The sequence below is a fragment of the Psammomys obesus genome, unplaced genomic scaffold (assembly GCF_907164565.1).
Source record: "Psammomys obesus unplaced genomic scaffold, mPsaObe1.curated_primary_1811, whole genome shotgun sequence".
Taxonomy (NCBI): domain Eukaryota; kingdom Metazoa; phylum Chordata; class Mammalia; order Rodentia; family Muridae; genus Psammomys; species Psammomys obesus.
The window spans coordinates 26,111,986-26,125,054 of record NW_026596134.1 but is presented as its reverse complement, the minus strand read 5'-3'; the positions used below and the strand labels follow the sequence as shown (position 1 = coordinate 26,125,054).

Sequence of the window (13,069 nt, the reverse complement as noted above, 5' to 3'; positions counted from 1 at the left end):
AGAGGCTTGAAGGTTAGAGAGGTAAATTACTTTCCTAGCACGTGTGACTTGGTGTGGAATCTGAATTCCAAGCCCATGTTATTCTCTCCATGACCCTCAGCCCTCTGCTCACCGCACAGGGGAGCCCTGTCCAGAGCCTCACGACTTCTCAGTAGAGAAGAGCTGTGCACCGTGTTTACACCGTGTCTCCACTCTGTCTTACAGTGTCTTAAGGTGTTTTGTCAGAAGTGTTCTGAAGCCTTTTAAGTAAATTAATTTTTATTCCTTTTAATTGCCCTAAAAATAACCGAATCTATTCATTGCAAGATTCTATAAAGGGAAACATGTCATAAAACCAAAATAGTTACAGGATGTGGGAGCTTTAAAGCAGCTGAAGATCTCATTAGTTGCAAGTACAGAAAATTTCCTTCTCTCACTTGAGCAAATGTAAATGGGGAGAGGAGACTTGCTGCTGCATAGTTCTTACTGTCCCACAGAGACATGACCGTTTGAGTGACGACGATGTCAGCTGTCAGTTTCCATTTACAGTTTAGCTGTGCCTGTTGGAGAGTTTTAAGTGTTGGAGGCTATTTTCTGGGATTCTATAGCACAGAAAATGTAAGAGAAATTGTAGCTCATGGAAAAAAAAAAATGGTGTCAGAATCAGACATAGTTTAGGCATATTGCTTCTTCTCTGAGCTGCTGTTTTGTAAAATATGTCTGTTTTTAGTGCCACGTATGTCCTGAGACCTAATTATGTGTGAAGTACTTTATTTGACTGAAAACAGGAAATATGAACTTTGTCATGCACAGAGCAACTGTTGTATTTATGCAAGTTTCTTAACAATGCGTGCCTGCTTTGTGGTGCTGGGGACTGAGCACGGCCCCGCACGCTGCACCCCGGTTCTGCATTATCGGTAAAGAAAGGGTGCTCTCCTCCACTCTACTTTGATATTTTGAAATTTTTGACATTTTGAATAAAGTGTTTATTTGTAATTTATGGGTGAAAATTTTAAAAATAATTCCCTCCCATTTCTGCTTGTCACACATTGAGACCTGTTCTAGAATAGTTGTCTTGCTGTCTCTCTGCCTCTTTCCTTCAAACTGAGAAGACTGGTGTCTAGACCCAAGTAATCACACAGTAGACTGAGCACACAGCAGTGAGGCCAAAGTGTAATTTGCACAGGTCTTTTATGTCTGTTTAGGTTGCTTTTCTCTTACTTGCTTAACTGCAAGTATTTTCATATTTACCCAACATATTTTTGCAAAAATATATTAAATGCCTGTCTCCTTAGTTAAGTCCTCCCTGCATATATTCATTAACACATTTTAGTCAGCCTATTTTATTGGGTGTCTTTCTTTTTCTTTTTCTAGATTTGGTGGCTGTTTTATGCCCCAAAGGTCCACTTCGTATGCTGGTTGAAACAGCTCAGGAAAGAAATGAGACTCTCTTTCCAGCTCTTATCTATTCCTGTAAGTATGCTAGAATGCTGTTTTAGTGCGTTCAGTTTTAAGGTCAGAAATCAGAAGAGAGCATTGAATCCCTGGAACTGGATTTATAGATGGTTATGAGCCACCAGGTGGGTGCTGGGAACCAAACCTGGGTCCTCTACAAGAGCAGCCAGTACATTCATGATTCTTAACCCCTAAACCATCTTTCCAACTCCAGTGCCTTGTGTTTTATAGTTGTTTTTTTAACCTGCAATCTTTTAACGTTGTAATCCTCATTTACTTCTTATTGCTTAACCCTTGAGACGACCTCACGAAGACTGTGGTTTCTGTAGAGAAATAATGGCCTCTTGCTTGCTAGGGCTTTGAGTATTCACCTGCAGGTTCTTCTTTCTCAACAGCAACAATGGTGTGGTTGGTGAATATGGCTGAAGGAGACCCAGAAGCCCAAAGAAGGGTACCCAACAACCCCAAATATAACACACAAAGTAGGTGACACTCGTTTGTAAATGCCCTAGTTTTATGGGTTCGTTGTCATTTGTCGATAAGTAGTTGAAGTTATGAGGTGGTAATTTCAACCTTCTCTTTGGTCACACTCCCCTGCTGGAGCTCAGGCCAGAGGACTTGGCTGTCATTTGAGAAGCCATGTATGTAGGGGGACATGTGACAATGAAGGCTGTCATAGATAATCTCACAGAGAACCTGGCCATCCCCAGTAAATGTACATAGCACTATTCCAGGAACTGAAACTCTCCAAGCCACCAGTCTGCACTGAGTTAAGATGCTGCCATTAAGATGTATATATTTTTAAAGATATACTTTTAAAAATGAATCTGGGAACAGTGACACGTGACTGTAATTCCAGCACTCGGGCCCAACCAGAGACAGGCAGATCTCTCTGAGTTCAAGGCTAGTCTTGTGTATAGAGTGAGTCTAGGACAGCCAAGGCTACATAGAGAGACCCTGTCTCAAAAAAATAAAAACCAAAACAAAACAAAACAAAAAATGATGCTGTCTTCCTCTCCCCCATTTTCCAAATATATAAAAATGAGAACCTCAGAATGTCTGTAATCTCAGTGCTCTGGAGGTGGAGTCAAAAGGATTGTGAGCTGAAGGTGAGGCTTAACTGTGTAGGGTAATCCTGTTACCAAAAGGAGTGGGCGTCAGGGTGCATGGGGGTCTCTTGTCCAGCAGTACTGAGAACATTTGATGGGAGGTGTGGCAATGCTTACACTAAGAGGTCAGTGTCCAGTGGACTGTGGCTACTACAGAAGACTCTAAGAAAAACAACAGTCAGAAGCTATGCCAGAAAGGGCTGAAGAACAGTGTGCTGTAAAAGGAAAGCAGAAAGGAATTGTCTTAAAAAGACAAACCTTAGAAAGCTGAAAAAGAAAAAAGCATTAAAATTCAGAAGAGAACAGTGGGCCTTGTTTGCATTGCTGTTTGGGTTACAGAGCCAAGAGACCTGCATCTGGGAAGGGGCAAGAAGATACATGGTGCTGGGAACGCAGATCTGTGTCTTAAAGCTGGCAGGCGCCTCAGTTCTGCAGAGCATGAGGCAGCAGAACAAAGTGGCACTTGACCTGTGACAGACCAAAGACAGGAGAAGGTTGATACAAGCCTGATTTAAAATAAAATATTTATTTTATACACACACATACAAACAAATGCATACGATTTTAATTTTACCTATATATAATTTTCATGTGTTTTGAGTGTTTTGCTGCCTGCATGTGTGTGCACACGCAAAGCTGGTACCTGCAGAGATCAGCAGAGGGCATCAGATTTCATGGATCTATGGATGATTGTCAGCCACCATGTGGGTGCTAGGAACCAAACCCAAGTCCTTGGCAGAGCCATCTCTCCAGCCCCAAGTCTGGGTATCATATTAAGCTAAAAAAAAAAAAAAAAGTTGTGACTCTGTCTTAGTCAGGGTCACTATTGCTGTGAGAAAAACACCATGACCTAAGAAACTTGGGGAGGAAAGGGTTTACTCAGCTTACTCTTTAACAGCACTGTCCATCACTGAAGGAAGTCAGGACAGGAACTCAAGCAGGGCAGGAACCTGGAGGCAGGAGCTGAGCCGAGGCCATGGAGGGGTGCTGCTTACTGGCTTGCTCCCCCTGCTTTTTATTACAGCTCAGGGTTTGTCCCCACCCACAATGGACTGGGCTTTCCCCATCAATCACTAATTAAGAAAATACCCACTAGGCTTGCCTCCAGCTCCAGCTTGATCATATGGAGACATTTTCTCAGTTGAGGTTCCCTCCTCTCTGATGTTTCTAGCTTGTGTCAAGTTGACATAGAACTAGGCAGCACACTGTATGTCTTATGAGTGTGAGTGTATTTTGGTATGTGAGGAGTTTCTTTCAACAACTGCTGACTGATCACTAGGCGTGCCCAGTGCTCTGGGGATAGAGCACTGAACAAGACGTTTCCTGATGGTTCACAGGGCACAGGTTCGTTACCATTTCCTGCTCTGCCACCTTTGACATACTGGGTTGTCCACAGCTCCTTGTGGTCATGGTGGTTGCAGTGCTGGGCATTATATCTAGACTGCATGCAGGGAAGATTGAGGCCATGTCTTCTTTCCTTAAAAAGAGGAAGGAAAGGGGGAAATGTCAACACTTAGCACCAAGGCCTAGTTCCTCAGCTGTAGAACTTACATTGAGAAAAAGAGTAGAGGAATCTCTGTGTTTGCCCTAACTCTGCCCTCTAGAATATGGAAGAAATGACTCTAAGTGTTGGTGCTCTAACTGCTACCTTCTTTCTTACAGGAGCGGAAAGGGAGACACAGGACACTGATACTGGGACTGATGATGGTGGCTTCAGTGAGGAATGGGAAGCTCAAAGGGACAGTCACCTGGGGCCTCATCGCTCCACTCCTGAGTCAAGAGCTGCTGTCCAGGAACTTTCTGGCAGCATCTTGACTAGTGAAGACCCAGAGGAAAGTACGTGCAACCATCTCTGTCTGCAGTCATGGGTTTCTTTAAGCGGCTGTATCGTCATCTCTCAAGAGTACATTGAATTGTTCTGGGGAAATAGCTTATTCAAGTGTTTACCACACAAGTATGGGGGCCTGAGTTTAATCTCCAACACTCAAATAAGAAAGAAAGAAAGAAAGAAAGAAAGAAAGAAAGAAAGAAAGAAAGAAAGAAAGAAAGAAAGAAAGAAAGAAAGAAAGAAAGGAAAGAAAGAAAGATATTGGCACATTCTTATACACCTGTGACCCCAGCACTGGGGAGGTACATACAGACAAAAGAGAGAGGGGAAATGATCAAGAGCCTAAGGAGACAGTGCTGAACAGCACTGTAGCAGTTTGGGGGTGTCACTAACAGTTGAGTTTTTATAGCTAAGTTGCTAAATTTGTTAATTGCCAAGGTCTGGCCTTCAATATTTCTTTCTGTTTGTTTTTTTTTGGGGGGTGGGGTAGGGGGGTGTGTCTCACTATATAGCTCTGTCTGGCCTGCCTTTCCTTCCTGAGTTCTGGGATTAATGGTGCACCAGCACTCTGCCCTTCAAGGGTTTTTAGTTCTCTCTTGACCCCTGTTTTATGGCCGCTGACTGCCACTCTTGAACATTCGAGCATCCAGTGCCTGCGTGTTTATATCGGATTGTGATATGTGTCAGAGCAGACACAGTTACATACAACAGTCTGTGTACTCTAAATTTTGTTTCCAGAACTTTTCTTGTGGGGGGGTATGCATGTATATGTGTGCCTGTGCACTCACCCATGTGAGTATGAAGGCGGAGGTCAGTGTGAGGTGTCTTTCTCGCTGACCACCTTTTCTCTCTCTCTCACTGCGTCTTTGATCAGGTTTGTTTTTTTCAGATAGGCTGTCTCTGTTTGTTCTATGATGAAACAGGTTTCAGTACTTTCAGTACTTTATACGGCAGACCTCTCCTCAGCTGCTGATTTTTTGGTAACTGCAGCTTTTTTTTTTTTTTTTTTTGAGACAGTCCCTCACTGAATCAGGAGCTGGCTGGCTAGCATGCTCCTGGGATCCTTCTACCTCTCTCTCTCCTCCCCCGTCTACTCCTCCAGCGCTGGATTGCAGGTGTGCACTGTGCCCAGTGCTGGCATTACACATGTTGTGGTACATTTTTAACACTCTTACTTACATTTCTTTTCTCTTTTTCTCCCTTCTCCGCCCCAGTCCCTTCTAACACCAGGTAGGAGAGAGAAAGCGTTAGTGGAGAGGGACCACAGTTCTCTTAGCTGCTTCCTGCTGGTTAGGGTCATCAGGCTCCTTGGAGCCCGTCCAGTCCTCGTTTCAGAAGATCTCCAACTTCTTGTCTCACAACGGCAACCAGGAGCAGCAGAGGGGAAGCAGGAGCAGCCTTGTTCTTTCTCAGAGCTCACACTCTCTGGGCTCTGGCATTTGTTCTCTCTTAGAGTCCTCAGATTTAAAGTATCTGCAGCTGGCAAAGAACTCCTCTCAGAGCCCATGTGAGGCAGATAGTCTGCTGCTATGGGCTGTTTGAATCAGTCCACATCCCATACCTGGGACCAAAACAAAAATGTGCTTTATCCACAACATACACATGTGCACTATGTCCAGCTTCCAGGGGTATTGGAGATCCAGACTCAGGTCATACTTACTGCAAGCACTTACCCACTGAACTGTCTCCCCAGTCCCCAGACAACTTCCTAAAGGTCAGAATGTAATCCAGTCACTAAAGACATCATTTTATACGGATGTGTCATTTTATATGAAATGTCTCGAAAAGGCAAATTCATAGAAATAAAAAAACGAGGGAACAAAACCAAAAAGGTGATGACTTTAATCCCAGCATGTGGGAGGCAAAGGCAGATGGATCTCTGTTAGTTCCAGGCCAGCCAGAGCTACATAGTAAGACCCTGACTCCAAAAAAAGAAAAGAGGAAGAGGAGAAGGAAGAAGAAGGAAGGAGAGAAAGAGAGAGAGAGAGAGAGAAAGAAAGAAAGAAAGAGAAGGAAGGAAAGAAAGAAGGAGAGAGAAAAAGAAAGAAGAAAGAAAGAGAGGGAGGGAGGAAGGAAGGAAGAGAGAGAGAGAGAGAGAGAGAGAGAGAGAGAGAGAGGAGGCCTTGTGGTTACTTCCAGTTTGGGCAGGGCCAGTGGCACAGGGTGCCTTACTGGCATGGTTGGGTGTGGATTGTGATACCAATCATTCATTCTGAGCTTTACACAGTCACTGTGCCACACCCTTAGAGAGGATTTCACAAGTTAGACTCAGGCCACATGTGAGGTCCTGTAAGGAACTCTGTCCAGGTTCTGGGTGTGAGCTAGGTGTTGACAGAAGTCAGTCGTGTTGTTGCTAGGTAAGCTTACTGAGATGGGACAGTAGTGTCTGCTGAGACTCCAGAGTCAGAGTCTCAAATTCCTGGTGTAGACAACACAACATAAAGAAAAATATCTTTCTGAAGCCTAAACAGTATCATTTACTGAACAGTATCATTCAGTGTGGAACTGTGGTTTTGATTTGTTTGCTTTGGTGTTTGAGACTGAGTCTCACCATGTTGCCCACACAGGCCCTACACTCCTAGTCATCCACCTACTCAGCCTCCTGAGTAGCTCAGAATGTGGGTTCATGCCACCATGCCCTGCTTGGGGTCGTATATTTGAATTATGAAATCACAGCTGTCGGGTGTGGTAGCACACACTTGTAGTCCTAGGGCTTGAGTGGCTGAGTCAGGAGGTTCACAAGTCTGAGGCTAACCTGGGCTACATAACAAGCCCATGTTCGGGGGAGGAAAAAAGGGTAGGAAAGAATGACAGACTTCCTTACATCTTTAATGTTTCTTTTTTTAGGGGGAGTAAAGCTTGGATTAGGAGATTTCATTTTCTACAGTGTTCTTGTTGGTAAGGCTTCAGCAACCGCCAGTGGGGATTGGAACACAACCATAGCCTGCTTTGTAGCCATATTAATCGTAAGTATATGCTAACAACATAGGTCAAAACACTGAATTCTGCATACCTTTATGATCGTTTTCCTTCAATGTGTTTGTGTACATACACTGTGGCAGACGTGTGACAGAGAACAACTGGTTTTTCCTCCCACCTGAGGCAAGGTCTCTCTTGTATTTGCCACTGAGCTGTGCACTCCAAGCTAGCTTCCCATCTGTTCTCTGTCCACTTCCCATGTTTCATAGGGACACTAGGGTTGCAGGTGAGTGCTTTCACTACGGCCAGCTCTTTACAAGAGTTGCAGGGATCAGGCTGGGGTCATCAGGCTTGGGTGGCAAGCGCTTTTACCTGCCGAGCCATCTTTCAGCCATAACGATTTCCTTTTGACTCTAGGTAGGCTAAGAATTCCAATCCCTTGAGAAGCTTTTTTAAAATGGATAATTAGACCCTGCCTGAGTAGTTCTGCACTCTGGCCACACATTAAAATCGCCCATTGCTTCCAGCTAGCCATGTCTTGTCTGTGAAGAAGTGTGTTGCTGAGTCTGAACGAACAGGAGCATCATGCACTTGCTGTGTTCTCTTCCCACACTAGCTTTTGGTGTCAGTCCTGTGCTCATCTTTGTCCTACCCTGAGAGAGTGTACTTCATTAGTTCTCCAGCAAATTGTGGATATTGCTGATTAGAAACTACTTTGAGCCAAGTGGTGGTGCACGCCTCTAACCACAGCACTCAGGAGGCAGAGGCAGGTCCATCTCTGAGGTCAAGGCCAGCCTGCTCTATAGAGTGAGTTCTAGGACAGCCAGGGCAACACAGAGAAACCAAAAAAAAAAAAAGGAAAGGAAGAAATGAGTCCAGCAGCACAGGACTCAACAAGGACCCCTGGATCATGAATAGAGTCATATCGTGTTGAGTGGTTTTATATCTGCTGCACAGCCTGCAGCAGGGTTGATTTGTAACAGCAGGTTTGGAGTCCTGTGGCTTTCAAAACTGACTTAGAAAACTAGATGAATTGCCATACACCTTTTAATCCTGGGATCTGGAGGCAAAGTAGGCTGATCTCTGAATCCAAGGCCAGCCTGGTTAAATTCTAGGCTACCTAGTGAGATCCTTTCTCAAAAATAAAAATCTGACTTACTAATAACATATGAAATGTTCTTACTGCTTAGAGTTGGCATATACAGTTCAGTTGCTAGAGTGCTTGCCTAGCATATACAAAGCCTTGCATTCAATCCTCAACCACACAAAACAGGCATGGTGGCACAGCCTAGCCCAACAGAGCAAGGGCAGAAGAAGTTCAAGGTCATCCTTAGCTCTGTGGAGTATCTGAGGCTGGCCTGGGTTATAGAAGATGGTCTCAATAGAAAAAAAAAAAAATTTTTTTTTTTCCTATTTAATCCAGGCATCTATGCACACTTATATCCTGGCACTTAGGAGGCAGAGCAGGAGGATGTAGAGTTTGAGGCCAGTCTGGGCTGTGTGTATAAATGAAGAAGAGCAGAGACTGCGCTTTCATAGAGGATCACACTCAGCATGCACTGGGCCCTGGGTGTATCTACAGCATGGACTTCCTTGTCTCCTCTCATCCCTCCCATCTTCTCCTACCTCCCTTTGTCTTGAGCAAGCTTGACTGCCTCGTCCAGGCTGGGCTCAGATTCTAGGCTCGGGTAACCCTGCCTCAGCCTCCTGAGTAACTGGTATGTTGCCGTCAGGCCCAGTTGCAGAAGCTGTTGTTTTTTTTTTTTCCCATGACTCCAGAGTTCATGACATGTTATTGTAAAAGTTAAGCTCAAGCAGAGTGTTCAGTGACCGTGGTACATGTACTGTGTGAAGTGCCTCTGTCCTAAGTATGCCTCTGTCTTCACAGGGCCTGTGCCTTACGCTACTACTACTCGCCATTTTTAAGAAAGCATTGCCAGCTCTTCCCATCTCCATCACCTTTGGGCTTGTTTTCTACTTTGCCACGGATTATCTTGTGCAGCCCTTTATGGACCAACTTGCATTCCATCAGTTTTATATCTAGCATTTCTGCAGTTAGAACCCGTGGATGTTTCTTCTTTGATTATAAAAGGACCCTGAGGAGGATGCAGACGATTTTCCTGTGTCCTCAGCAACGTCAAGACTCCCGCTGGACCCTGGCAGCTTCCTTCCGAGCTTCCCTGGCCATCTGCACTGTTGGACTTCGAAAGGAAATGTCTGCCGAAAATGCTTTCCAACATTCACCATTGCTGTGGATGGTGTCCCTCAGTGCAGAAACTACCAGATTTGGGGGACAAGGACAAGGAAACGTGCTGGGCCAAGAAGTTGCTGTGCGCTGCCAGCAGTTTGACCCTTGGGCACGGAGACTTTACCAATGCTGGGAACTCTCAAGAGGTTAAATGAAGTGATGTGAACTAAACAGAACTGCCATCTTTCACACCATGTTGGAGATAATACATGTACTAGCTGAATCCTGGACTGTCCAGGAGTTTCCATGAAGAAGTAGCATTGGGCCCGGGCCTCGCCCTCAGGCTCTTTGCTGCCCACCTCTAAGTTTCAGTTAAGGACACCACCCTACTCAAACCCCCTCTCCTGTCACATCAGTGGCTTTGGCCATTTTTGTTCTCAAGCACTGACACTTATCATCTGTGGTTGCCATTTCTTCCCAAGGACAGTCCGGACAAATTTGGGGTTGCTTTATCCTGAGAGTTGTAACCTCAGGTTTCAAAGTCTATAATTTCTGGAAATGATGGAACTATTGCTCAAAAGTCCCCTGTCATCCTTAAGTAAATTCTGGATTTCCACGAAGTCCTCATTTTTAGACACACTTGAAAACTTGCTTTGCCCAGGATGCGTCCTCTCCCGTCTCTCCCTTGTCCCACAGCAGTTCTCTTTGATAGCAGACAAGGCAGCTCTGGGAGGTAGCTAGTGACCCTGATAACCCAGGGTCTTCCTCATATGATGCAAATAATATGTGTCAAATCAGTGCTGTCAGCCTTGCTGTCATAGCTCCTTGGATGGCAGATGGGATGTGTGCCCAAAGAATTAAAGCGGTAAGTGGCTGGTGACGCACTCTCTGTCCTGGTGTTTCTTTTGTCACTGCACTCCACTGTCAGGGTCAGAACTTAAAACTCGGAGCTGGAGTAGAGCCCAGTGGTAGAATGTTTGTCTAGCAAGGCCCTTGGTTCACTTCCCAGCACTGAAAAAACAAAAACAAAAACCACAGAATTTGGAGTTAATGTCCAGTGCTAATAGTTAGTTCTTGAACCAATTGTGTTGATACCAAAAAAAACAAAAAACAACAACAAAAAAAAAAAACTTAGAGAAAAACTGTTTCTTGCTTAGCTGTGGGAGAACCTGGTGTTAGGACTAAACCAGATGCCAAGGTGAAAGAGCAGGGGCCTACTGCAGCCTTGGGAACGGCTGAGCTAGGCGCACAGGCAGGTGTGGAGGACGAAGTGGCACTTTGTGGCTCCAGTCCGCCTCTTACCTCAGCACAATGCAGCATGTATGAAGTGGGCAGTGGCTGCACTGCTGAGCTTTGCCCCACACTGTGGGTCAGCTAGGCAGAGCACAGACAGAGCAGGACTGCCTGCCTGTGACAGCTGCCTCAGCCAGGAGATCAACTGAAAAAATGTGAGAAGCTGATTTGGCTCAAAAAAGGCCTGCTGGCTTTCTCCAGCCTATCCTATGAACCAGTCTGGGGTTCTCTTTAGAGTTTAGAAAACTTATTTTGGGTTATACAATCGTACTAGGGTGTGTGTGTGTTACTCTTGATCAAAGCTGGGGCTTTGGCCATGCTAGCAAGTGCTCCATGAGTGAGCTACTCCTCCCTGAGCTTGGGATGTTCTTAGTAAGAGTTTGACCTTAGGAGTTAGGTCTAGTGCTCCCCACAGTGGTGAGGTGGAGACAGGTGGGTCCCTGGCCCTGCTGGCCAGCCGACCCCACCTCACTGAGGTCTGGGCCAGTGAAACGCTCTGTGTCAAGGAGCAAGGTGGCCGGCTCCTGGGGAATGGTACCCGTGCAAAACAAACCAACTGAAAGAGCTGAAGTGTAGCCCTGTGCTAGAGCATGGTGCACTCAGCATTCTCAAGGCCCCGTAAAACATAGAAACCCAAGCAGGAAAATTAAGAGCCATGCAAGGGAAGAGAGAGGCTTGTGGTAGAAGGTTCTGTTGTTTTTATCATTGTGCATATGTGGAGTGGAGATGAGAGGACATTTCTGTGCTGTCAGGTTACCAGGTACGCTGTAAGGCAAGAACCCCGAACCTGCCCAGCATCTCACCAGCTCCTTTTTCCAGGACCTTTCTTCCCTCACCCAGGCTGGAAGTTTTGGTTCAAGGCACCTTTGCTGCTGTCAGCTAGAGCAGTTTGTGTAAGGGTCCCAAGTGTGTCCTGTTTCCTGACAAGAGAGTCTAGGCTGTGTTTGTATGCAGGTGTTTAAAGTCCAGGAGAGGGGTGGCCATGAGGCCACTGACCCCAACCCACTTGATGGAAAGACACCGGGAAGAAAGGTGGTAGCTTTAGGGCACAGGGCATTTATAAGCAGGGTGTCAGCTGCCACCGAGGGGCCTGGGTGTATAGGAGCTGGTGGGAGAGGAAGGGCTCTCCTTCCTGTTTTTGATCCTGCTGTGAAGAGGGGTCCTAGGGTTGCAGCTTTTACCATCAGTGACTAAATTTCTCCAGGGCTGGGGAGGTGTGGGGTGGAGCAAAGGACCACAGCCAAAAGCCATCAATTGACTTTACCACAAAAGAAACAAAGGCCTGTGGGTTTACTTTTAAACTTGATTTGAAAGTTTAGTGTCCTTTTGTGATAGGTGCCCAAGTGAGTAATGTTTATTGCTTGTTCTGTGGCCTTGGGATATTTGTATGTGCATGATAGGGTCTCCCATGTAGCCTAGTCTGAACTCTAATTTACGATCCTCCTGCCTTTACTTAGTAAGTGCTGGGGATTACAGACACGGGCCATCACGCTTTTATATGTGTGCATGTGTGTGAGCATAGAGCATGTACCTGCTCATGAAGACAGAATACAGTTAACAGCAGCTGGTTCTCTCCAGACACCATATTGGTTCTAGGAATTGAACTTAGATCCTCAGGCTTGGAGGCGCATGCTTTTACCCACTGAGCTATCTCGCCAGCCTTATTCTTGATCCTAATTTGTTGGATGTGAAACTGATATTAAACTGCCAAATAAGGTCTTTCAAGGTCAAGCTTCTAAGGGAAGTCTGTCTCTGACCCCAGGAGCCTGGCTTTGCTTTTGTGACCATTTGTGACCTAACCCTGGAAGAAAAGCTGAGAAACTGAGATTTGTTCAGTCTCCTCTGTGCGTGGCATTGTACAGGAGTCTAAGGCTGCGGAGATGGGCTGGAGTATTGCTTGCCCTCTTTCCTTCCTCTCTGCCCTTCCCCCTTTTCCTTCATTTCCTATTCCTTCCTCTTCCCCTTTCTTTTTCCCTTTCTGAAAGAAAACCCCAGGCTGTCCTCAGACTATGTAGCTGAGGGTGATCTTGAACCTCACCCTTCCAAGTGCCGGGATCACCCACATGCCCCTCTGTGTCCAGCTTATTCTGGGGCTCTGGTGCATGCTGGGCAAGCACTCTACCACCTCAGCTACAGCCCAGAACCCACACATCCTGACTTCCCTTTGGTCAGTGACCACTGAGGCTTATAAAATGAATATTATAAGGTGACATTATTCCTTCAGAAACGAATCCTTTCAGCAAGCCCCCCTTCTCCTCTATACACACCTCTCTGAATGAGCCTTTGCGTGGTCTCTGC

At 45.7% G+C, this 13,069-nt stretch overlaps 1 protein-coding gene across 2 annotated transcripts in view; it reads left to right on the top strand.

The window, feature by feature from the left end:
- Positions 1-10,358, top strand: part of Psen1 (presenilin 1) — a 60,306-nt gene extending 49,948 nt beyond the window's left edge. For both annotated transcript variants that reach the window (XM_055592849.1, XM_055592848.1), the window contains 5 exons: positions 1,354-1,452; positions 1,830-1,916; positions 4,206-4,379; positions 7,219-7,337; positions 9,179-10,358. In XM_055592849.1, the coding sequence (XP_055448824.1) occupies positions 1,354-1,452; positions 1,830-1,916; positions 4,206-4,379; positions 7,219-7,337; positions 9,179-9,334 (635 nt within the window). In that variant the 3' untranslated portion in view covers positions 9,335-10,358. The remainder of the gene's footprint in view (positions 1-1,353; positions 1,453-1,829; positions 1,917-4,205; positions 4,380-7,218; positions 7,338-9,178) is intronic.
- Positions 10,359-13,069: the final 2,711 nt, after the last annotated feature.